Source organism: Diplodia seriata (assembly GCF_021436955.1).
Source record: "Diplodia seriata strain FDS-637 chromosome Unknown scaffold_9, whole genome shotgun sequence".
Taxonomy (NCBI): Eukaryota; Fungi; Ascomycota; class Dothideomycetes; order Botryosphaeriales; family Botryosphaeriaceae; genus Diplodia; species Diplodia seriata.
Window position 1 is genome coordinate 997,225 of NW_027117316.1, and position 25,010 is coordinate 1,022,234.

A 25,010-nucleotide genomic window follows, 5' to 3' on the forward strand; every position below is an offset into this window, starting at 1 on the left:
GCCACAACCTCGCTTTCTGTCTCTCTCTCGTGCTACCAGCGTGCCGGAGAACGGGTCGAGCGCGCCTTATCGACGGCTCTGATGGCAAGTGGAGCCAACGGCCGCCCGTGCTCCGCTAATTGCGTCTCCATGCGTGTCTGGCCCGGCCGACGAACTCTCCATCGACCGCGTCGCCTGTTGGCTGCCTGCTCGCCTGCACACGCGCTGTCATTCGCGGTTGCACTGGGCTGGATGCCCCCGCCGCAGATAGATTCCGCAAGCAGCGCTCTTGACAGATGATCTGGGTATGCCCCTGGCCGCAGGCGTCAGAACTTTAAGCCGAGCTGACTGAGTCCCAGGGTCTGAACGCTGCCGCGCATATCGGCACGCATCGTCGCTTCGCCCGCCCGCACCGCTAGCTACCCGCACATGAGGTGATCTCGCTGGCATGTCATCCTGATCGACCCGGTTGGTTGACGTCCAGTGTGCGTTCGTCGGCATCGTCCCGCAGCAGCGCGACGGCAGCCGGCCGTATCGCGCTTTTCTGCCACAGCTCCGCGACGAGGGGACATGGTTCTCTGGACCTCATTTTCCCTCCGCTTCTCGGGCACCGGGGCCACCTGCTGCGCCCGTCGCACGTCTGCCTCGATTGCGCGCGCGCATGATGTGCGGCTTCCGTTTTCCCCGTCCCGCACGCTCGTTTGCTTGCTCCACGCGGTGATTTCGCATGGGCCGCAGAGCACTGGACCCTGCCGCCGCCACCGATACTCGTCCACCATCGAACCTGGCTGATCTGGCCAACACATGACCGCAAGCTGCTGCGAGCGCGGCTCTCTCCCTCTTGTGCATATGCGACTCTCCTCTTTGGAGGGGTGGCTCGCGCCCATCTTCGCGTCCACGGTCCGCTGAGCCCTCGAGAGCACGAGCCCGGGGCGGCCTCTCTGCCAGGCCCGCACCTTGCCCCGCCGCCCAACCACCACCCACACCACCACCCGCCTGCTGCACCCTGGCTACCTGGACGGCGGCAAACGGCAAGCAAGCCCCTCGACTGCGATCGCCTGGACGATGGCATTTTCGATTGCCTGACGAATCAGCGCGCCACCCCGTGCGCCACCAACACGCGGCAGCGCTGTGACTGGCGCCACTTGAACCTCGCGATGCTGCAAAACTCCAGAGCTTGATCACCACACAGCCAATCGACGAAGGGCCTTCCGGCCTGCCTCGATGGCGAGAAGCACACCCTGCCCATGCCGAGTACAGACACGTCGCAGGCCCTGCTAGCACCTACATACGCACTGCTTTACAACTTTATGCTAGTGTGGATGACCGGAAGCGCGCAGGCGAATTCGTCTGGAGCGGCAGTCCTGCGACTTCGCTTCGGCCTGGCACCATCTCCTCGTAGCAGCTCTTGACCCGCAATAGGAACTCGATCCGATGACCCTCTCTTCCCAAGACAACGTAGCTTCGAGCCATGCCGTAGCGTTGTAGCCGCCCGCCACCTCAAGCAAGCTGCTCGCCTCCTCGCGTTGTCCGGGTCTCGCTATCCCCTCTCCGCCACATCGAGCTGGCAGATCCGACGGGCTCAGCGTGACATCGATGACGCCAGTGTCAGCATCATTAGGATGTTGAACATGCCGTTCTACCTAGGATTTCACAGGAGCCGTCAGCCCATTAGCATCTCCGGGTTGTAGTGTCATCAGGACACTACGACTCCCGGAGCTTATCAGCGACACCAAGCCACACAGAATCTTACCCGCCCGCTGGCTCCTTCTGTCCGCTTGCCTGCGCAACGTCCCGCTGCCGAGAGACAGCCCGCCATTGTCACCAATCACGACAAATACTATAGCTCCAAAGCGGATGGCTGATCCTGGCTGGTCACCCAGCCAGTCCTCCCCACAGACACCGCCGGAAATGCACTCGTCTACGCGCGTATTCCCGCCAAAGCGCCGTCAGGTGAATGTAATCGGCGATCACATGCGCACTCTCCAACCAAGAACGCAGACATGGTATCGTCTAGCCTCCGCAATCTAGTTTTATCGCAAGCCGCAGGTACTTTGAGAATGGCATTGACCGTTTCCATACAGGATTGCAACAGCAGGCGCCGTTTCCAAGACAAAAACCGCGTCATGTTCGGACATAGGTAGGATTGCCGTCTCCGCCCTGACCCCGTGCTCCGTTTGATCGCCATCCCCAATGGCTAGAGGCCCGTCACAGGTAATTACACCGCGTGCCCAACGCCCAGGCTCTGGTGACTGGTGGCGGGAGCACAAGCTCTGCTGGGTCCATCTGTGCTCTCCTTCCTTGTTCGTCTAGGCCTCTTGACACCTGCACCTCCGCCACCATACTTTGTAGCAACGTGTCTGCTACTTGCGTTTTTACAGCATTTCGGCCCTTTCCAAGGCCTTCATATCGCCTGACTTGTAAAGATACACATTCTGGCCTCCTTCCCCTTCGAGCCGGATGGCTGACGCAGAGTTGCAGAAGGATTCGTTCGAGAAAACAACAGGCCCCACCATGCCGCAACACAACACCAACCGAAGGACTAAATGGGCACTCGGGTACAGCTTTCCCTGGTTTTGGGACGTGATGATGTGACAGTGTGACAATTACCGACTGCCAGGACAAGCTCCCGCTCCAAGGTTACACAAAGTGAGTGCCACAGATGCCATTCCATGTAAACTCAGACCTGCTCCACTACCAACATCTCTGAGCCCCCGAACCGCGAGTGTCCTCACCCCTCAAACCATTCATCCCATATGGATGATCACAGGCAACACTTAGCCGGTGTTTCTGTGTGGACGGTGGGCATCATCCGCTGTGCGCCACCAACATTCGCTTGGTTGCCGCAGCAAATGCGGCGCTGTAGAAATTACCCGCGCAGATCTCCGCAGCACGTTCCACACCACTCCACACGTTCATCAGATGCAGTCACTTGTGTATCGGTCTCGAGATACATGTCATTGCCTGTATTGCAACGGCATTCTCCTTCCCAAGCAATGCAACAGGAGAAGGACAGCGGCATTCTCCTGCGGAGAGAGGCAAGAAGCGGCCAGCCAGCGCAGGGAGCGCGACGTGCTGAGGACTCCACAGCATGCCTAGGAAGTAAGCCGAGCACGTCAGGCCATGTTCTCTCCTCCACCACTCCTTTCCAGCCTACATGGGATTTTGTGCGCCACACAATTCGCCCGACTGACCCGATAACCTCCTCTTTGGCGTGCGAAGTTTCATCCATACTTTGCATCTCACTCACGACACTCTGCCGCCCTCTCCCTACACTAGCTGTTCTCCCGCGTCGGGTGCTGCTGTGCTGACGCATAGCCGGACACCGCCGTGCCAACATGGCCGGGGCTCGCCGCCGGACGCCAGGCGTAGGAGCAAGAACATGTGGTCTGTGCGGCTTGGGGACGGCAACAGCATGGGGGATTGGCTGTGCGATCGTGCTCCTCTTTCTCTTGCAGGGAGGGAGGGGGAGGGGGTTACGCGATGGATACAAGATCATGCGAGAAGCGGGGGCCTTACATCGAGTGAGCGACCGACGAGCACTGTATGTACACGCAACCAAGGACACATGCTAAGGGCAGCATCCAGAGGCCAGAATTGTTGCTTGCGGCTGCCGGGACTGCTGACAATTAGCGATCGTGTCCTATCATGTCTGCACGCTGGCAACGTCTGATCGCTGATTCTTGTGGGGGGTTTGGCGTGCACGACTCGCTGATCAGCTTAGTCTTGAGGCCTCGACTTCCCCTTCCCTCCCGCTTTCTCCCTTCGCGTGCCAATGGCAAAGTAGGACGATGGGGCGGAAACCTTTGGTGAATAAGGATCGTACAGTCATCGTTCTGCTATTGCTGCTTGCCGCACAGCACGTCTTCAATCTCATCTTCTTCCCTTTCCGCATCTTTTCCTCGTCCACCCTTGCAGTGCAAAGAAGACGCACGAGCAAGGAGATCGGAGGTTACAGATCTGACCAGCAGCTGTTCTCTCTTTGCTTTTGTTGCTTGTTCGACACGGATGGCAAAAAGGCGTGTGCGTGTGCAGTGCAGAGCGAGCGGACAAGAAATGAAGAGAGAGTGACGGGACGGGAAGAGGTGGTGGTGGTATGTGCGTACGTACGTGCGTGCGCGGTCCGTTGAGTCTGTGCCCGCGTTACACGAAAGCGATCCTGCAAAGACCCGCCCGGGACAAAACATCGGGGCTTTCCCAAGGATTCTCAAGAAAGATCGGCTCTGGGCCCCGCCCCTCTTTCTCTCCGTGACGAAGTGTGGATGGCCAAGAGTGAGCGATGGCTAGGCTGGTTTGTTGGTCGCCAGAAGAGTCGTCGCACCGTCGCTCTCTTACTCTGAAGGACGGGCGAAGAGGAAAAGAAAAGACAGATTCATGGCAAGGGGGCCCACCCAGTCTTCACGAAAGAGGGCACATAGCACCACCCCAGCCCAAGCCAATCATCACCTGGACCACCCCGTGGCTAGAGTCCGCCTTTCTCACTCTGCTGCCCTCCCGCGGCTCCTCGGCCCACTGACGGGTTGTCCGTGTGTGTGGGAACGGGGAAGGAACCGACAGCCGCTATGCCCGGCCCCGTAACCGGCAGCCGGCGGAGCGTATCACGAGTAAGTTGGCTCGAAGGGTTTCGCCGTGGGTTGTTCGTGGTCTTGCTTTGGGGAGAGGTCCGTTCGGACCGTCTTCTCTTTTGAGGGAAGTGCACTCCGAATGCGCGCCCAACTGAGGAGGGACGAGGAGTGTGAAGCGCGCGCGCGTGATGAGCGGGATCGGTACTCTTGGCTTCGGGACCGGCTTGGTTTCTCTTCTCTGGTTGCATGTGCGCGCGCCTTACGGACGAAGTGGCCTCGCTCCAGACGATTGACTGCCCTGGCACCACGCATGATGAAATGGTCCTCTCCGGCGGTTTGTTAGCAGGTTCCACGTCGTGATTTGTTCTTCAACTAGCCCTGGCGCACCAGTCCTCCTGATGATCCACAGTCTACATTGCACCCTCGAATCCTTCCCGCCATCGGCTCGGAGGGCTGCTCCGCAGCGGAAGCCTCCCGTCCTCGACCTTCCAAGTTTTCGCCCTCGATCGTCATTAGGAACTCGTCATCTCCGGCCCATTCGGCAAAGCGGCCTTGCTAATCCTTTTCCTGTACGGACAAGGGGAGGAGGATCAAGGGCGTAATAGCCGTGTCCCCGCCAGCCCATGGCGCAAACGAAAAAAGCGAGCACGGCCCGTCCCCGGAAAAGCCGCAAGTGCCACCTTCTCACTGCCACTGCAACTCCCTTTACAGAGCAAGACGCTTGCTCCTCCTCCGCTTACCGGCAGCTGTAAGGCTTCTAGCAGGCGAAGCCGGCAACAGTACGTACGTAGTAAAGATCGATAGGGTGGCGTGTGCCGCCGCGCGGACGCGAGCGCTCTCTCTGGAGGCCGCCCCAAAGAGTGCGATTTGGGCCATCTTGGCAACGGCAGAAAGCGCGAGATTGTAACGATCGGAACGGCGTGATCCGCACAGACTATACTTTTGCTTTTTTCTCCATCTTCTCATGATTTTTGATGGGACCGCGGGGTGCTTATTGGCCACTCGCCTTTGCAAATCCCTTAGGCCTCGACTCCTTGCCGTAACAGCAACACAGTAGGCAGAGTGGGTTAACCGACCGGCTTCGCGGTCGGCCTGTAGTGGCCCGACAGCTGACCAATCGCCGGGGTCGAGAAGCTGAGCAGCGTCACTACAGCGAATGCGAGCCAAAGGCGTTTGGGCCATATTTCTCAGGGGCTCGAGGGGCATCGAACAAGAGCAGTCAGTATCGCGGAGAAGCTAGCACCGTTGCAGCCACGGCCGTCGCCAACGCCGGCCCAACATGGCGACGAATGCAGCAACTAATGCAACAAAAGCACGCGCTTTCATGTGCCACGCCGAGCTGGACGCGAAGAGCTAGGTCTGAGGGTGGGGCGAACGCGAGCTCTCTGCTCCTGTTGCTTCGGCTGCTAACAGCAATCGGGAAAGAGGGCTTCGGATTCCCCGGTAACCGGTACAAATTGCACCGTGACTTCCGCTTCTCCTCGAGCATGCAGAAACAAAGGCCCTGCCATCGATGAAGAAAAGCACGGGGCACACGCCGCAGCTTCGTGTAGGAAAGGCGGTCAACCGTGCATGCGCGCTTGCATATGCTTTCCCTGCCCGGTACGCAGGGACTTTTCTGCGGTGATGCTGGGCCGAGAACCTGCCATGATCGAAGCGCCAAATCTTCGGTTCGGGGTTAGTTCAGGTACCGCTCTGGAGGGCACTGGGAATCCGGGGAGCCCGGCCCATGGACAGAGCGTATGCTCATTTAACAAGCCATGTATGTACCTTGGAACATGACACGCATATGGATTTTTGTACACTTTCATAGAGAGACCCACGCATGGAACCATGCCTCCCTATTCCGGCTGCCTAGCACCTTCAAAATCGCTCAAGACCACTCCATTTCTACTTCAGGAGAGTCGGTAACAATCTCCGCTACACACCCTTTCCCCGACACATTGTCCGGTTTGTGGATCCCGCGTCGTTCTACAAGGGCAGGGTTGGGAATAAGGTTGGGACGGAGGAGGGCTTCCGGCCGGAAGCTGTGGATACATGGAGCAAGCGTCCGCCTTGGTCTGGACCTGTTTTGCGTCCACGACGTCGTCGGCGGCATGGTCTGACATGACGTACTCGGTTCGCGGCAGGGCAGCGTTGGAAAAGAGCAGCTGAATGGAAGCTATGCGGTTCCGCGTCGGCAGGAACTCTGATATTGATGGCGCTCGGCAATATCCACCACTATTATTTCCGGATCGACCTGTGCGCTGAACAGTAGGAATCGCTAAGGACATCGCCGCAGGGTGAGACAGATTTGTGGAGTCTCGAGGCAAGTCAGGGATGTTTGCAAGATTGCCGAACAGACGATGATTGCTTTCTTTGCCTGCGAAGGATCTAGAGGCGGCAAACACCCCGGTGTGGCGTGAGGTGCCGTTGGAGATGTCGTACGACCGAGCAATCAAGCCCGATTGCTAGAAGTCATCATGCATCGCTCTCGCCGTCGTCCTCGTCGTCCACGATACCCTTCATCGGCGTGTCCTCGTGGATCTTGCTATAATCGAACATGCCACCTGCTCGCTTGTCTAGGAGAACATCGGCCGACGCGTCGCCTGCAGCGCGCCGAGCGTGCAAGATTGCCTGCTTTGCGCGCCTGATAGCCTCTTCCTCGGCCTTGCGGATGGTGCCAGACACGCGAACGACTTGGACTACGCAGTCTTGATTGATGGGATGTGGGAGTCGCGTGATGAAGGATAGCGCGGCCCAGACGAGGCGGTAATGGTCGCGGGAGACGCGTATGATAGCTGTGGACGTCGCGGGCGAGAAATATTTGACTGGAACAGCAGAGTTAGGCACATCGCTGGACAGAGGGCATTTGGCATACCCTGCAGAGTGCCACCCGTCATGCCAGCGCCATAGTCCCCGAACAGCTCTACTATGCCATCGCGGATGGATTTGATGAGTAGACCGGCAGTCAGCTTGTCAGGACTTGGCTGGTGGAATTGGACGACATCGGGCAGAGATTGCGCGGACTTGGACGGCGAGGTTGCTGGCGATGGGTACAGTAACTCCACCAGCAGGTAGCGATGCTTCAAGCGCACCATGGTGGCGTGCGCGCGCTGTGCGGTTCGGCGTGTGCGGTGGTGAAGTTCCACGGTGCGCCAAGGCTGCGGGGTTTGCTGCCTAAAGTCCGGGCGCTAGGTTACGCGGGGGAGCTGTTGCCTTCCGGGTCAGTGACGGCATCATCATCGTTATAGCTTCTTCGCACTACAACACTCAATCCTCGCACTCCCTTGTCAGGCACTCCATCAACTATCTCGCTCACCCCCCGACTGCTCGCCTCACCGATTTGTGCACTGGGCTATGCTCATGGCGAACACCGCCGGAAACCCTCTCAGCGCAGGGTCGCTGGCCCTATTCATGGCTTCCAGCTTGCCGCGCGATGCCTCGCCCCAAATCAAGAACCCCTTCGATGCTGTCGCTCTTGCTGTCCACGCTGGCATGATTAGCGTCGGCTTCAGGCTCATCGGACTCGGCGAAGACCACAAGATCGGTAAGTGGTTCCAACCCAATAGCGTGCGCGGCACGCACTTACAGCTCCCAGAGGCAAGCTCCGACGCTCACGATCCTCACGCATTACCCGCTGCGTGGAATGCCTCCTCGTTCTACGCCTTCCGCTACGCCCACGACCAGTCTTCTATGGAATACCTGGTCAAAGTCAACAGGCTAGGCACAAAGGCCGTCATTCTCGCCGTCGGTTTGGGCGACGACAAGACTGCTTCATTCGAAGTCGTTGCCCGCGACTACATCTCTGAATCGTCCGTGCCTGCAACACCCCTTCCAGGAGCCGAAGCAGCTGTCGACAACGCATCCAAGATTATCCAAGACATTTTCATCTCACCGGGCCGTCTGACTGATCTAGGCGCTCTCTTCAAACTTAGCGTGCTACAGAAGGTCGCCCCAGGCCTCCGCAAGGAAGGCTACGAGGAAACTGCATCAACAGAAGGATCCGGCGCCGACAACAGTGGTGGCAGACACAACAACCCGCCTTTGCGTGGCGACCCCAATGCTCCAAGTTACGATCCACTGCGCGAAGATCCGCAGCCTCCTCCCGCACGTCCACACCCGCTCGATGATCCACTGGCTGAACCACCCCGTCGGCCACTCCCGGCTGGAGACTTCCCGCCCCCAGGCTTTGAGGACGAGTATGAGATAAATCGTCCGGCCCGTGGTGTGCCTGGACGCATTCCACTCGGCCATTATGGCGAGTCGGATTTGTATCCAGCCGGCCTGGGTCCACACGACCCTATGAATTGGGGTGGTATTGGTGGCGGTATCAGGGGAGGGCCCACTGGAGGCATGCATCCTACTTTCGATGATCCACTATTCGCAGGCCGCGGCGGACGTGGTGTGGGATTTGATCCTCAGGCTCCACCCGGCGCACGCTATGATCCAGTGAACCCAGGTGACCAACCAAGGGATCCGCTCCGTGGGGGAAGATTCCCTGGCGGCGGTGGCTTTGGGGGTGGCGGGCCGCCCAACCCATTCGGTGGCTTCAACAACAGCGACTTCATCTAAACGCATTCTCGTGGCTTGGTTGATCGGCCCATAAAGCCAAGGGCAGCATTATTGGATTTTTTCGTACTCGGGCAGCATGAATTGCGGGCGCTAGCGGCGAGGTTGAATACCCTTTATCACTTCACATCCAGCGCCAAACCAATGCTGCTATAATTCAATTGAGAATGATCATATTTGGCAGACCAAGTGTCTGTATGCCGTTGAACTGTTGTAAACGATTTTTTTGCTCGTGAATATGAATATAAGTTGCTTCACCAAGTATTCTACGTCTACCAATTGAGCCGTGTCCAAATAGTTCAGACTGCTTTCGAAGCTAATTTGTTGCCCCAGGGCGTGCGTCAGCACATAGAGCTGGACCTACTACCCCTTCGTGGGTGCATACCCCTGCCGGCTAACAGGTCTCATCCTCGGAACGTAAGTGTTGATTTTAGATACAGACATGCGACTGCCTCGAAGGTGAGATTTGCAGCGGTGCGAAGGCAAGGTACATTGGTCTTGCTAGGAAAAGGGCTGGGGACAGTCGCCAGCAACGTCATCGATCGCCGAGTTGACTGAGACTTAATACAACCGGATAAAGCTTTAACTTAGACGAGCTTTATCCTCTTTTCATAGGCATGGAGCTCAAAGCATGTCTGTTTAACTCGCATTTACGAAATGAATAAACCTCACATGCTAATCTCGATTGTTACACTAGGACTCCGAGAGGGAGGTGATGCACGTTATATGCCCATCAGCGCTGCTTCACCAGCTTCTCCCACCTCACAACCGACTCCGCGCTCAAGACGGGATCCGAGTGATACAGCCTCCGCGCGTCGGATCCCAACTCCAAGGCCTGCCATTCGAGCTCGAACTCCACGCACTCTCCACCGCCTTCCTCCGCCGCCGTCTCCCCGTTCTCCTCCCCCTCCTCGATCTTCCCCTTCGCCCGCTTCTCCCCCTTCTTCCCATCATCCTGCCCGTTCCAGTCCTCCGCCGCATTCTTCCCGGAGCCCTGATTCAAAGTGCGCACGGCAGAGATCTTAACGTTCTTCTCCACCTTCACCCTCTTACTCTCGGGCAGGTGCCGCGTGGACCTGCCGTGCTCCCCGGCACACACGTCGCAGAAGTCCAGGAGACTCCTCTCCTGGCTGCGGACGTGGCCGTCGAGCGTCCGGTCGGAAAGGATGCGGCTAACAAGCAGCCACGGGTCGGGCGTGGCGACCCCCTTGTCGACGCAGGCGTCCATGGTGCCCACCACATCGGCCGCGATGACCTCGACGGGCACGATGCGCTCGAACTGGCGCGGGCCGGCCTGGTTGTGGAGGATGCGCAGCACCTGGCAGACGAGCTCGGCGACGCGGGCGTAGTCCCTCTCGACGGCCGGCGGGGGCAGCTTGGTGATGGCGACGGCGGCGCGGCGCTTGGCGCGGTCCTCGGACATGAACCACAGCACGTCGCCGGCGCAGCTGTGGCAGAAGTGGCGCTCGCCCTCGCCCGGGGCGTAGTCGATGTCCATGCAGCGAGCGTGGACGGCGCCGCCGTCGGGGCAGAGGACGTTGTCGCAGGTGATCATGCGGGCCGTCTCAAGGCCATGGCAGATGCAGGTGCGCGGCACGCGGGAGTCGTTGAGCGGGCCCTCGAGCCGGGCAAGCTGGGCGGCCTCGAGGGGGGTGAAGGTGGCCAGGCGGGGGTCGTAGAGGGCGAGGTCACGCTTGCGGCGCAGGCCGTCGCGCAGGGCCAGGTTCTTCTGGTTGAGGCGGCCGAAGAGGTGGTACTGCCAGCACTGCTCGGCGAGGAAGCCGTCGCCACGCGAGAATTGGTCGACCAGGTAGGCGGGCGCCATCTGCGAGGCGTCGAACGCGAAGGGCACAATGGTGTTGTGCATCATCATGCAGACGTGGCCCTCGGGGCAGCCCGGCGCGCCCCCATCGATGGTCGCCCTTATGGCAGCGACGTACTGCTGCTCCGTCATGAACACCTCCTCGCCCATGGGAACGACGAGACGGGCGGCTGACAGCTTCGAGGGCACGCTGTAGTCGGGGGACTTGTGAGCATCGTAACTAGCCGTCTGCCAGGGGTGAGGCTTGTAGCGGCCCAAGTGCTTCGTGAAGGCTTTCCAGTCGTCGTGCCGGGGATGCAGGTGGTCGATGTGGTGCATGCTGTCGGTGACGAGGAAGTCCTTCTCTGGGTCCGGCCTGGGCTCGAGCGGCGTGTCGCGCGGCGTCGCCGAGATGTCGTGGTTGAACATGTTGTAGACGCCAGCTTGGAAGAAGTCTTTGGCGTCGAGGAATCGCTCGGCTCGAGGAGGGGTGTTGTTGAGCGTGTAACGGAACTTGGCCTTGCTGGCCTCCGCCTCCCATTCGATGAGCTCTTTCTTGTTGGGCGGCGGAAGAGGGATCTCTTCCGGCCTTGTCAAGACAGGTAGAGCAGCGGCATGCTCGGAAGCCTTTGCAATCTCCTGACAGCCTGTCAGATAGCATCGTGTTGAACCATACTCGCACAGTGCACGTGTACTTACTTTGCCCTCCTGCTTCTTCGGCTTCGCGTTGTCGCTGCCAGACCCAAAGTTGAAGACCGTGGGATCAGATTCCTCTTTCTGGACGGTCGCAGTACCCTCGAAGGTATCTCCTGGAATATTATCCTCTGGCTCATCGGCTGGAAAATCGATGCCCAAAGCATTGGCGGGTTCTGCTTCCGGGTGGTTTAGCACGTTCCGAGGAGGGAATTCCTCATGGAAGTCATCCTGTACCTGATCATTGGCGTCTTGTACATGCAACACCCTATCGATGGCCCGGTCAGGTTCATCCGCCCTGCGCTGCCTTGTCGCGTATTCGAGCCTCTCCTTCCTTGATTCCTTGATGCGATCCAGGGCGCTGGCCCTGATGAAGCGCAGGAAACCGCCTCTGCGCTTTGCCGTCTCGACTTCTTCATTCCACAGGTGTTCGAAGTCGGCCTTGGCAAGAGCTAAGAGCTGGTTGACGACGCTCTTCTGATCTTTGGTGAGCTTCTGCTTCGGCGTAGCATGAGAGGGAACGTCGACGTTCAAACGCCTCAGCGCTGCGGCGGCCAGCTCGTCAAAGTCGGGGGAAATGACTGTGCCGGTGACATCCACTTGGCGACGGTACCATGCGTAGCCGCGACCGTCCCAACGCACGTTGTCGGGGAAATCCGGGTCGTCGAGCTCGATGAAGTGTTGGTCGCCGGCCTCGTGGCGGTCGTCGGCGTCTGGGTGGAAGGCCAGGGCAACGCGGGCGACGTCGGCGCCGGCGATGGTGTCGGGCGGCGGTTTGCGTGAAAGGGCCTTGTCGAGTTTCTTCGCGAGCTTGTTCTGCTTGCGGCGTCTCTGTTGCGTTGCTCCGTCGCCTTCGGCCCAGTCGCTTTCACTGGGCGACGGTGGCGAGCCGCTGCCGCTGTGACCAGAACCTGTGAGCCGCCCGAGCTCGCGCAGGGTGATGGCGATGGCCTTGTGCCGCTTGAAGTGCTCTTCGCGAGAGCGGTTGCATGGGTCGCACTCGTGCGTTTTGTTAGGCCAGAAGAGGTTCTGGTGGTACTTGGGGCAGGGCATCACATGCTCCCCCAGGCAGATGTTAAGTAATGTGCCCGCGTGCGAGTTGGGCACTCCGCACACAGGGCAGTGGTGGTCGAGGCCCGGCGTGTCTTCCCAGACGAACCAGGCCGCAGGCGGCGGCTTGAGCATCGACTGGTGCCGTGGTGGCTCCCAGTCCGCGTCGTCTTTCCAACGTTCGGTGGCCATGGTCGGTCGTTCCAGGGTGGATGGAGTAAAAAGGATGCAGGTCGGTGGTGCCGAGCTGAAGAAATACCTGCGAGGCCAAAGTGGCGGAACGAAAAGAACCTAATAGAAGTGTTAGCGAAGCAACCGGTGATGTACTTCCTGGTTTCGCGTCCACTCCTCAATCACTGACCCGTGAGACCCTACCGTCCAAGACCTGCACTGCTCAAGTTCCACCCAGTCCATGGCAGTCACCACTGCTATCACCGCCAGTTCTGTCCCCCCCCGCCACCGCGTCACTCTCACCCCATGTCTCCAAATCATGTGAACGAACTGATTTTTTCCCTTTTGCAGTGCCGAAGCAACACTTTACAGGCAGACAACGGAATTGTGCTAAGTCAGGGGCCTAGGAGAGACAAGGGGAGAAACAAAAATGTCCACGGCAAGATTGGCACTCAACTTCTCATTGTTCCATGACTTTGTGAGACTTGTCGCACTTCCAAATGGTCCTCAAGCCCTGTTTCGACCTGTTCCAGAACGATCAAGTGGGTGAACAAATAGATTGAAGCTAAGAGATGGTAGTCCAAGATGGAGTAAGCCGTCATAAATCGTAAGGTTACTTTTTTTTTCTTTCCAATTTACCCAATCCCATTCCTTGAGCCCATGACAACGAGTGATCACCTGCAGAAAGAGAAAAATGAAATGTCGGATTCCCTTCACACATAGACACACGATTGTGCTGGCAGTCTGTTTTCTCAGTTGTCCCGGACAATCCTCGCCGTCGTCCAACAGTACGGATAATTCCTCTGGTACCAGTTGACGAACGTCTTCCGCCCCGCTACCCTCGGATGCGTGGCCCACGACCCACCCAACACGACGTTGTGCTTGCCATCGAAGAAATCCGACGTGTAACCTGGATACAGATCCATGGCCTTGAACCCGTCGTGCGGCTCCAGCACAGTGCTCGTCCACTCCCAAGCGCCGCCCATGTCGCCCTGGCCCGCGAGCTTGTCGCCATTCTGCGTGACCGGAACAGGGTACCAGTGCTTGAACGCCACGTTCGCCCCGCTTAGGTCGGCAAAGAGCCCACGCGGGTCGGGCGAGGAGGAAGACGAAGCAGCTGCGTTGGGGGCACCATTGGGGTGGGTTGACGAAGCGTGGGATGGCGGTGACTCCTCCACGCCGTCATTGACTAGGTGACCATTGACTGCGGGGATCGTACGCTGCGTTGTTGGCTGGTTTGCATCGAGCTCCTTCAGCCGCTCGACATACGCGTAGATACTGCGGGCTTCCTGCATAGTGGGAATTCGGCCGCCCATCCAATTAGCGCACCCAGCCAACTCATTGTAAGACGCGATAACAGGCCAATCAAGCGCATGCTTGAGAGGAATACGGCCGAAGATGGTCCTGACGCATACGTCATCGAACGTCTCGTCAGAAGCACGCTTCTTCGAGGACACTCCATTGGCAGTGCCGTTGGTGTGGCCGTCTACTATGTCAGTAGCAGACTTGGAAGCCGCCCAGGACGCCGGAAGTTCAGAACGCCGAGTCTGCTTGAGGTAGTCCAGGTATTCCCCGTTGGTGATTGGGCGAGCCTTGGCCTCAAAAGAGGCAACCTTGACCTTGCGACGAGGCTTTTCGTTGTCCCAACCGAAGTAACGCAGGGGTCCGTCGTCGCTTTCCGGATCATCAAGCCCTTCGAATATCTCGCAAGCAGGGATAGTGAACCATTTGTTTTCAACAGCCTTCTGCGCCGCCTGTTTGGCCAGCTGCTCGAAATTGGGCTTGACCGTAGCCGGGGGAGGTAGAGTCCTGTCGCTTTGCAGAAGCATATACAACAGCGTCTCCAGGTGCATGATCTCGTGTTCGTAGCCTATCCAAATGGCTCGGGAAACACGGCGGTCGGACGCGGCTTCGCCGGAATCGTACAGTTTCTTAACCCTCCGGCGGACAGCATCCTGAAACCCGAGGATTTCCTCAACAGGAGGCCACGACTCCGGGACCTCACTGTGAGAATGGCACTGCTGTGGGTCCTCGACGTCCGGGTCGATTCCTCTCTCGAAGATCTGCGGGTAATATCTCGGCTCGGTTCCGGGTCGGCCGGTGGCACGAGAAAGGTGGATGTCTAAGAATGTCGGAATGTGCCCAAGGTAGAAAATGCAGGCGTTGCGTAGTTTGATGGGCTGCTCCAACAACTCTTCGTTTGGTATCATGTCCAGAGCCACGGCATCCCAGGCAGACCAAAGCTGCTCCCAGTCGGTTACGGATGGAACTGGGTTAGCCGCATAGTCCTTCGGTCTCAAAGGCCAGAAGACCTTCGGCTTCGACACCAAATGAAGTCCGTAGTTGCCAGCCTTGTTTGTCCACCTGGCACCTTCGGCAACCTGTCCTATCTCCCACAGCTGCCTAGTCTCCTCGGCACTGTACTTGTAGCTTTCCTCGACCCGGAGCCTCTCGCCAGCTTCAATATCGACGCCATCGATGGTTACGTTCTTGAGCGGCGAGACAAAGGCGTGGTGGCGGCCGTTCTGAGAGTCATATTCGCCAATGACCTCCCACTCGCCGGGCTTGAACTGCTCGGAACCGAGGATTCTGTTTGCGTTCTTCAAGCCGTTAAGAATGAAGTCGTGAGTGACATTGTCTCGATCGTTGTACGCATGGTAGACCCTTTCTGGATCTTTACAGGCATCGATACCAATGAGGAGCTTATCACCTGTCTGTAGAGAATCGGTAACGCTTTTCAGGAAAGGCCCTGCTTCGTCTCGCTTGAAATTGCCAACGCTGGAGCCGATCCAGAGCACTGTCTTTGGCCTGGAAGCGATTTCAGGACGCTTCATCCACTCCATGCCATCGTCGTAGGTGCCGTGGAGGCCGTAGCATGTCACGTGGTTGTAGCTTTGGCTTGGGACCTCAGCTAGGGTACGCTCAAGCTCGGGAAGAGACAGGTCAAGGGCGAAATAGTCGACGTCCTTCTGCTGCTTCTCCAAAGCCTGCAGGAGGATGTTCACCTTGCGCAGATTGCTGCCAATGCCGTTAGCACCTGGGTCGGCTCAGCAGGGAAGAGGAATAGAGCACTTACCCACTGCCAAGTTCGATGATCATGGAACCGGGTTGGATGCGGTCCGCAATGGCGTCGGAGTAGGCCTCTAGAGCCTCGATCTCGGCATTGGTGAGGTAGTACTCGTCCAGGTAGGTGATCTTCTCGAAAAGCCTCAGACCGGCCTCGTCGTAGAGGAGCAGCGTGGGGAGCGTCTTTTCGCCACCGTCGGCGGGACGCAGGCCATCGGAGATGGCGGCAGACAAGGAAATCTCGCCAGCATCGCGGCGAATGTCAATGACGGTAGGAGTGGTGGTGGGATGCTGACCGTCGGCGAACGAGTCGTAGCGCTTGCGGAGGGCGGCCACGAGACCGGAGCCGGTGGCCGGGAGCGTGTCGAATACCATTGTCAGACTGCTGAGCGTGGGGGACGCGTGCTCTGCAGTCGGAATGACGGGACGGCACGGGGGCTTTTAATAGGGACGAGGCTGGTGTCGACGGACCGTTGTGGGCCTAGCAGGGCGTGATCACGGGCAGAGGCTTGTTTAGGACGCCGTTGGGGAGCACGTTTAGGCAGATCTAATGCCATACGCCAGGAAGATGGCGCGGGCCGACGAATGAGGGCGTGAGGCGGGCCCAGGTACGTGATGGTCAGGTCGAGCTCAACCCTGCGCCGACTGCGCTGTTTTCGCGGGCTGCATGGTGGCCCCGCATCGTGTCCCCCACGGCCCGCCCTGGTAGCCATTGAGACGGTGGCAGAAAGAAGGGCCCGGCCGGGCAGCAGCATGACGTAGGGCCGTCACCGGCGGGCGACGTGAAGAAGCAGGGGCAGGCCTCTGGCAAAGCGTGTGTCAGCGGGGGCAGCGAGGGGCAATGGCCGCTCAAAGAGGCTGAGAAATCGTGGGCCGATGGGGTGGCTGTTTGCGGCCAGGAACCATCGGCACATGCGGAACCTTGGCCACGGCTGCGGGGTACTGAGGGCATGGTGACGCCATAGCGTGAGCCTGACAAATAGCCGTGACATGCGAGTGCTAAGTAAAGAACGGGGGGGAATCAGTCGGCGAGAAGGACACGGTAGTGACAGTCGAGGAAGCTTGGGTTCGTCCTGGCCAGCGAGCCAGCCTGGCCCGGCCCTGCCGTCCGCGTCTCTGCTGCATCCGCACGTGATGGGCCCGCGCGGCCTTGGTCTGCCCTGCGCTCCTGTGTGCTGCTGAAGAAGCAGACATCCGCCAATGCGGCCTTGGCACATGTGAACAGTCAGCGAATAAGCCGGCCTGTCGGTCCTGCGCGAGGCCGATGCAAGGCCAGGTGCCAGGTTTGCGCTGCACGTGATGCCCTTCTGATAACTCTATCCTGACCTCTTGCGAGCCCATCGGCCCCTGCACCATCTACACATGCCGTGCCTGCATTATTCTCTGCTTCTCTGCGCCATGACGTGGGCCGGGCTGAGCACCGTCCTGCCACCTGCCTCCCATGATGCATCCGAAGGGCGCCCGTCCACGACCAGGTTCATGAATCGCGCATTGACGCTTACAACCCGTGTATTGCATCTCCAGGAAGATGGGTCAGCCAGAGGAAAGCGGCCGTCGTACGGCCCACGCCGACTTTTGTCAGCATTACTGTGTATGCGGACCCACCTTCGGACGCAAAAGGACAACGAAAGATACATTTGCTCCCTAAAGCCGAGGCCGAAGTCCGGGTCCGCCTGGGGTCCTATGTGATTACCAAGGAAACGTAGGTAGTGGCACGCCCTCTCAAATCACACCGCGCAGAGTATCCGGGCCCGTCCAAGTATGTCCATACCATCAAACATTATAATTTCCCCTTTTTACCTTGAAAAAACTCCACATGTAGGGACAACCGTCATATCTCCCGCACGAACCCCACCTCCACCAGCTTCTCCACTGGAATATTCATCTTGCTCACCTTTGTCCGCGTGTTCTCCCTTAACCACAAGAAGATGCTCAGTAGAATCCTCTTCATCGATCCATTCTTGTACGTCAGCAGACGTAACTGCTCCTTCCCAACCACGTACACTACCTGCGTCGCGAAGGCCTTGTCCAGCGCCGCCAGCCGTCGCGACACCGCCTGTTCCGGCAGATTTGCATACGTCGCGTGATCTTGGTCTGCAAAGCGCAAGTTCTTCGATACGGACCCTCTCCGCCGTCGGGCGCCGGGTGGTGGCGTTGGTGGGCTCGGAGGCGTCGAGGCAGCTAGGGAGATGCGGTCGTCGTCGTCAGAATTATCCGGGCTTTCGGCCGGTTCTCTCGCCGAGACGGTGGAGGCGCTTTGAGGGCGGTGGCTGGTGGTCCTTGTGTTGGTGCTGTTTCTAGGGGCCGCCGAGATGGCGTCCGGATTTTCCGGAGAGGATTGCTCTGCCGGCTCTGCTCCGACTGTCGAAGAGCCGCTGGTGCTCTCCTTGCTTTCTGGCGGAGGCGACTTGTTGCGGATGTTTTTGGGGCGCGATGCCTTGACGATGGCGTGGCGGAGCTGAGAGTAGACGACTTGGCCCAGGTCGGCATTGATCGGGTGGTCGTTGTAGCCGTGGCGAATGATCATGCGATAGCAATTTGGCATCCGTGTTCCCGCGATCTCGTAGCGCTCTTCTTCCTTGACCTGCATGGACGATGATCATGAGCCCGATTCTTATAATGAACTGTGTGAAGCTTACATGAGGGATGTGCAAGGCACGGAGATGCAAGAAGACGTGAACATCCTGCTGCGCTTCGAATTTCTTGAGGAATTCTTCGTACACTATGGGCACCTTGTCGCCAGCTTTGTCGAAGAAGATGCCAAGGCCTAGAGTTGACATAATAGGTTAACCTCACTGACCTTTCTCCACTTTCGCTCGTAACTCGAGGGACATCCGTACCTTTGATCCTGTATATCTCGCCACCTCCGTACTTGTCAGCCAGCCTCGGTGGCGCATCGTCACTTCTAACGATCAAATCACGAAGTCCAAGGCGGTTCTTGTCTTCGGCTCTCCACTGCTGCTCCTTCCCATAGCGCCACACAATGAAGACAAGCGCCAGAATACAAGCCAGTACGAATGTGAACCAGGCACCGTCAACGAACTTAGTGGCCGCAGAAGCAAGGAATAGGCCATCAAGTGTGAGGAAAACCGCCCAGACTGGCAGGACCAGGAACCATGGAAGGCGCCAAACGATGATGGCAACCAGCGCAACCAGATTCGTTGTGATGAACGTGACCAGCACGACGCAGAAGCCGTAGGCATGGCCAAGTTTAGTGGTGTTGTTGTAGACTGCCGTGACGATGACAGTGCCAATCATCAACAGCCAGTTTGCCATCGGGATGAAGACCTGTCCATAGAACTTGTTGCTGGTATAGATCATCTGGATCTGAGGGAAGTAGCTGGTATTCATAACCTGGGAGAGCAGCTGGAAAGCGCTGGTGATCATTGCTTGGGAGGCCACGACTGCAGCCAGTATCGAAATGATGAGCGAAGGGTAGAACATCCCCGGTGGAACTGATTCGAAAAACGGATTGTCATATGCGCTAGGGTTGGTAGAGATGCGAGCAGCCTGGCCAATATATGCCATCAGGATGCATGGGTAAGCGAAGCCAATCCAGGAGATTTGAATCGCCCTTTGCTGCCGTTAGCCATCGGGAGCCGGGACAGACATGTGGCATACCATACCGTTGCGAGAAAGCGCCCAAGTCGGCGAAAAGAGCCTCGACGCCTAGAATGTCCGTTAGCAGGGGAGGTCGTAGATTCTGGCAATGGGCCGCCTTACCGGTAAATGCAAGCAAAATACCACCCAACGACAGGAAGGCGTCTGTTGAGTCTCGCACGAAGAAACTGAACGCGAAAGTCGGAGAAAAAGCCTTAAGAACAGTATGATCGAATTCCACGAGGTTCTTCGTTGGGTTAGCAGAGTCATGATTGCAAAAGCACCGAAAACTCACATAAATCCCAAAACAGAAATTCAAAAGCAGCCAGACAACAACTATGGGCGCGAAAGCCTTCGCCAGCCGCGATACTCCCAGAGGCTGGACCAGGAACAAGATTACGATGATTGCGCAAGATACACCGACAACCAGATCGGTTCCAAGGTCGGGGCGAACAACCCTGAGGCCTTGCACGGCACCCAATACTGACTGGGCCGGTGTAAGGATGGTGTCAGCCAGGATCAAGCTGACGCCGAAAACGGACAGTGCCTTGAGGGCAAAATGCATGGCCCGGCTATGCTCGAGGAAGTCGCGCACCCTCTGGTTGAGGGGACGCAACTCATTGGACTCGAAGCGGCTAAGACGATGCGTGTGCCACCTCGTGGGATCGTGTTTCGTAATATTACACTGCGGCGGCGTTAACAATTGCTTCCGACCGACCGACGACAGCACTGGATGGGGCGGCATACGTAGCGCGAGAGCAAGCTGTAAACAGCAAAGGTGCCGCCCTCTCCCTCATCGTTGGCGGAAAGCACGATGAGGATGTACTTTACAGTGACGATCAAAGTGATGGCCCATATGATGAGAGACAGAGCGCCGACCAGATCGTCTTTCGACGGCGGCTCGGAAAAGGTGGAGGAGAAGACATAGAGAGGGCTTGTTCCAAGATCACCGTAGATGACGCCGGTGGATTGGTAGGCCAGCCTGAAGAAAGTCAGCAAAAACAACGGCGCGCACGGACAGCCAGCTCACCAGATCAGCGTCCATCCCTTGAAGACCTGGGCGGGGTCAGCGCAACGGACGGGAGCAAGCTGCAGGAAGACGGATTGGGTACCTGCTCGTGCTTGAAGTCGCGCTCCTGCGGCCTGTAGTCGATGGTGTCCTCCTCGTCGTACACGAGATCGGCGTCCTTTTCGCGGAGCTGCTTGACGCTGTTGCGGTGTTTCAGACGAGTGGCCTGGCCGGACCCTGCTTGGAACAGCGAAAGATGCTTCAGGTCGCCGAACTCGTCTTCCATTACTGGACGACGGGGCGAGACGGGGGCAAAAACGCGCAAGCTACGCCCGGGGCAGCACGCTGCGCGAAGATCGGGGGGCAGCGGGAGCAGGCTGCTGGAATGCGCGGGGAGGACTGAGCGATGCGAAGGCGGGTTTATTTGACGACTTGCAGCGGAGGAAAGCAGGCTGACCGGCGCAGCGCCGGACCTGAGCTCTCGAGCGGCGGCATGGTGAATTTCTTGGCGTCGCGCGATGGGTGAAGGACACGGCGGGGACGCGACCCAATGGGTCCGTGGCTGGACTGGACGGCAAATCGCGGTCGAAAAGCGCGCGGGGTGGCAGTGCTGGGCGAGTGCTGGGCGCACTCGGCTGCTGCGCTTGGCCTCGGTCCGCCCGCGGCGCCGCACGCAGCCCTCTCGTGCTTACCACTCGCGCCTCTCGAACGGCCAGGAATGCGGGGGACCGCCTGCTGGTCCGAACCTTGATCTAACCTCGTCGCGCAGAGTCACGAAGACCGCGTCAGTTGGCCGCCGGACCCTCTGCGGATCTGTGGACGTCGCGCGACGTAAGCCTTGCACTGCACCTGCACCACCCTACCACGCTACCTGCAACCATCGGCGCGCTGACGTGCAGCGCGTAGCTTATTGCTCCGCCCATTTGCCACACCCGCCGGCGCAGAGTTCCGCGTTCCCTTTGCCTGCACATGCAGGGTCCGCACGAGGCGACCCGGCCCCACGAGCAATGCACGAGAACAATCGACGCCTGGGGACCAGCCTACGTCCCGATCGTAGATGGTCCTTTTTCCGCGACGCCGAAAATTTTCCCTGCCGTCAGTCGCAATGTACGATACGTGGTGGGCTCTCACCGCCCTGTTATCACCCTGGCGTCATAGGCCCAACAGCAAGGAGCCATGCGAGATGCAACGCCGGGATCCGCACGTGCATCTCTTTCTCATTGGTATCCGCAAGAGACCCTGCCTGAAGAACCACCAATGCCCGAGCCAGAGCCGCCCAGCAAGAGCCTCATTAATCTGTCCGATCCATCAGTCCGCCAACGCATAGATCCGCTCAGCATCCTCCCCCTCAAATGCGTCCACTCCCTCCTTAGCCACCTTCTCCGCCGCCGTCCTCACGTCCTCCTTTCCATCCAAGAGATCCAGCCAGCCGCCCTTATACCCGCTGCCAAGCACCTCCACCGCCGCCTGGGCCACTGCCTCTCTGCTGACCTTCCCACCGCTCCCGCCCGTCTTCCCCAACTCCACACCACCCGCCCGTTCGTCCGTCAGCGTGCCTGGCCGCAAACAAATACCCCTGAAGTCCCCTCCCCGCCTCTTCGTCATCGCCGCCAGGTACTCGTCGGCGGCGATCTTGGCCTTGGCGTAGTCCGGCAGGATCTCCGTGTTGAGCTTGGTGGCGCTGGCCCACTCGGCCTCACTCCACCACGCCGGCTTGGTGCGACGCGACGCCAGGTACGACACCATTAGGAACGCCGAGACGCTGGGCGACGCCGTCGACGCCTTGATGAAGGCCTTGGCTGCGTCGCGGTCAACCGCGTACGTTCGGTCGGAACCACCTTTTCCACCCGCGCCTACGGGGAGAGAGGATGATGAGATTAGTTACTCTTCTCAGCGTAATCAGGTACGAGAGAAATTATCATGTAATTGCAGGGGTTTTTGTTCGTGTTGGGAAATGGAGTTGCAATACCCAAAGCACCCCGCAAGATACCTTATATCCTCCTCTTGACACCATCATGCGAGGGAGACCAACAGATAAAAGGCTTCACATACCTGCGCTCCAAATGATCCAAGTCGGCTTCACCTCATCTAGGATCTTCCTTGCATCTTGCTCACTCTTCACGTCCTCGACGCTGCTGACCAGCACGTTTAACTTGCCCGGCTGGCCTTCGCCCAGCTTGTTGATGGTGGTCGACTGCGCCGGGTCGCGGATCATCGACGTAACAGCGTACGAGCGCGAGAGCAGGAGAGGCGTCATGAACTGGGCCACCTTACCATGCCCGCCAATGAGAAGGACGTGCTGCGACATTGTGGCCGTGGTGATGGTGCTGTGTTTGCGTATGATGCGGGTGGGCAGACCGGATGATAGAGGCGAATTATATATGTTCTGCGGGGTTGTTTGCTGAGAATTCTACGAGTCAATTGTCGACGAGTCAATTGATTTGGGATCGAAGGAGCTTCAAATAGTAAGAGAGAAGGGCCCACTGATTGCTAGTTGCGATGTCGTGAAGCAGCTGGGCTGACGTCGTGATTTGCCCCACGGATTACTCGGCACATTGGTAAGCAAGTGTTATGACTGTGACGCAATCGATTTCATTGAGCATGTGCGGGCCGAACCGCTCCGGCAAGGTCCCGGAGAGTAGGCCGTTGTTTGAAGGCACACGTAAGGAAGACGTGCCGTAACCTTCCTGAAACGGTCCGGTATTTAGAGGGCGCTTGGCTGGAAAAAAAAAAACAGAAAAACCCTCTCGTACGTTGGGTGTCCAGAGAGTGGATTTTCAGCAAACCAATTCCTACTATCATTTCTTTCGTCGCCATGTTTATGCCCAGTAACGCCACCATACACATTGCCCCCATTCCGATGCTGTACAACATGACACCGGAGCTAGCCAGTGTAAGAAAAGGGGTATCCCACGCCAGAGCATCGCTCTTGGCTTTCTACAAGAAATAGTCTGCCACCGGCTTTTTCGCAGGCATGCCACGCGAGTCCTGTGGCGCAGCCTCGAAGACTCTATACCGTCGCCCTGGCCCATCTCGGTTCCTGTCGCTCAGACCTCTACTCCGGTTCGTGTCGCCGTTACCGCGGGGAACGTAGCCGCCATTGCTCCCGTCTTCGCCGAGCTCCAAGATAGCTGCAACGTTGCCGCAGCGGTAGCAATAGTTTGGCGCGCTCCACACCGTTACGATTGAATTATCAAACATTTCCTTGAACCCTTCCATTACAAGCTGATGGGCCCGCGCGATGAGGGACAAATCGTTCTTATGGTTGAAGCATTTGACGATGTCGGCACCGAAGAGGAACCCGGCGCCCCGCGGAGACAGGCCCCAGCCGTCGATCTCATCCGGGTCCGACCAAAGTAGGTCACACATGGCACCCTCGTGCGGGACCTCCTGTTTGCGATCAAGAAGACGAATCTTGTCGATTGTGTCAATCAAGGGGGACAATCCACCGTGCACGCAAAGTACTGCTCCACCAGGGTTTCCGGTTGAACCGGAACTGGATCCTGAGGCGCCGGTTCCAGCGGGACCGGTCCTAGTAGACGCGTCGGCAATTGGGGAGCTCGAAGGTCCAAGTGGGCCCGGAGAATTGCTGCCGGGGTTGCGCGGGTACCGGTTGATAACCTCATTGTTAGAATTGAGGATCTCGATCTCGATGTCCTGGTCTTCTCCCTGGCTGCCTTGCGTGTTTGGGTCGGCATGAGAGGTGCCAGTAGGCTCAAGATTCGTTGCGGCTCCCGTCACCAATGCACCTAAGGCGAGGTAGTCGAAAACCTCACAACAGTATCTGCGGTTTGAAGTCAGCCCAGAAACCAGTCATGGCTGGCCAGACACCAGATGCGCGCAAGAACCTGCTAACCTCCACACGTTTGCACTGCCATATTTCCTCAAGCACTCATCGTAGAAGCCGTAGACGGTTGTGATCTGCCGGGACTCGTGGTTTCCGCGGATGAGCGTGATCCGGTCTGGATACCGTACTTTTAGACATAGAAGGAGTAGGAATGATTCGAGAGAGTAGAATCCTCTATCGACGAAGTCCCCTGCAATGTGTTAGCGATTCAATGTTCTGGAGCAGTTGCGTTGAGCTTGCAAAGCCTTCTACTGTCTCTTGCCCGAGTGATCGGCTACGAAGCGAGAGGTTATAAACGCAGAGAATGCGGCTGCATTCCCAGGTCGATAAAGCCCCCCAGACACGAGCGTCTCAACTGCAGTGTTGTAAGGCAGTCACGTACGGAAATGACTTACCCATGAACAGGTAGTTTGTGTCCGGCACATCGCCACCAACTCTGAAAAGCTCCATCAGATCATGGAACTGGCCGTGGATATCTCCGCATATCTGCGCAAACATGCTTAATCAGCTACTGCATCATCACAAGTGATCATGAATATCATACCGTCACCGGCGCATCGACGCCCACCACATTACCCTCTTCAATCAACAGCTCCCTCGCCTTGTAGCATAGCTCGCGTACCTGCGTCTCAGGTATGGGACGGCATGCGCGCAGTTGCGCAATCGCTCTAATGGAGG

The 25,010-nt window shown here is 58.2% G+C and overlaps 7 protein-coding genes across 7 annotated transcripts; 1 reads left to right on the forward strand and 6 right to left on the reverse strand.

The window, feature by feature from the left end:
* Positions 1-7,004: 7,004 nt before the first annotated feature.
* Positions 7,005-7,624, reverse strand: POP5 (RNA-binding protein pop5; the record flags this gene model as incomplete). The annotated part of the gene is made up of 2 exons (XM_066780137.1): positions 7,005-7,354; positions 7,405-7,624. 2 exons carry the CDS (start codon positions 7,622-7,624, stop codon positions 7,005-7,007), a joined length of 570 nt encoding a protein of 189 aa, XP_066629366.1.
* Positions 7,625-7,883: 259 nt separating this feature from the next.
* SLS55_008732 (uncharacterized protein) lies at positions 7,884-9,098 on the forward strand (the record flags this gene model as incomplete). Its single annotated transcript, XM_066780138.1, has 1 exon — positions 7,884-9,098. One exon carries the CDS (start codon positions 7,884-7,886, stop codon positions 9,096-9,098), a length of 1,215 nt encoding a protein of 404 aa, XP_066629367.1.
* A 730-nt stretch (positions 9,099-9,828) lies between these two features.
* On the reverse strand, positions 9,829-13,118 carry SLS55_008733 (uncharacterized protein; the record flags this gene model as incomplete). Its single annotated transcript, XM_066780139.1, has 3 exons — positions 9,829-11,535; positions 11,596-12,898; positions 13,114-13,118. 3 exons carry the CDS (start codon positions 13,116-13,118, stop codon positions 9,829-9,831), a joined length of 3,015 nt encoding a protein of 1,004 aa, XP_066629368.1.
* Positions 13,119-13,562: 444 nt separating this feature from the next.
* SLS55_008734 (uncharacterized protein) lies at positions 13,563-16,828 on the reverse strand (the record flags this gene model as incomplete). The annotated part of the gene is made up of 3 exons (XM_066780140.1): positions 13,563-15,828; positions 15,887-16,314; positions 16,820-16,828. The coding sequence occupies 3 exons, from the start codon at positions 16,826-16,828 to the stop codon at positions 13,563-13,565; spliced, it is 2,703 nt and encodes a 900-aa protein (XP_066629369.1).
* Positions 16,829-17,707: 879 nt separating this feature from the next.
* Positions 17,708-20,771, reverse strand: SLS55_008735 (uncharacterized protein; the record flags this gene model as incomplete). The annotated part of the gene is made up of 8 exons (XM_066780141.1): positions 17,708-18,460; positions 18,516-18,643; positions 18,717-19,450; positions 19,503-19,545; positions 19,897-20,161; positions 20,224-20,458; positions 20,507-20,532; positions 20,589-20,771. 8 exons carry the CDS (start codon positions 20,769-20,771, stop codon positions 17,708-17,710), a joined length of 2,367 nt encoding a protein of 788 aa, XP_066629370.1.
* Positions 20,772-21,793: 1,022 nt separating this feature from the next.
* Positions 21,794-22,793, reverse strand: SLS55_008736 (uncharacterized protein; the record flags this gene model as incomplete). The annotated part of the gene is made up of 2 exons (XM_066780142.1): positions 21,794-22,284; positions 22,538-22,793. The coding sequence occupies 2 exons, from the start codon at positions 22,791-22,793 to the stop codon at positions 21,794-21,796; spliced, it is 747 nt and encodes a 248-aa protein (XP_066629371.1).
* Positions 22,794-23,422: 629 nt separating this feature from the next.
* On the reverse strand, positions 23,423-24,830 carry PPH3 (phosphoprotein phosphatase PP4 catalytic subunit; the record flags this gene model as incomplete). The annotated part of the gene is made up of 3 exons (XM_066780143.1): positions 23,423-24,269; positions 24,342-24,522; positions 24,728-24,830. The coding sequence occupies 3 exons, from the start codon at positions 24,828-24,830 to the stop codon at positions 23,423-23,425; spliced, it is 1,131 nt and encodes a 376-aa protein (XP_066629372.1).
* Positions 24,831-25,010: the final 180 nt, after the last annotated feature.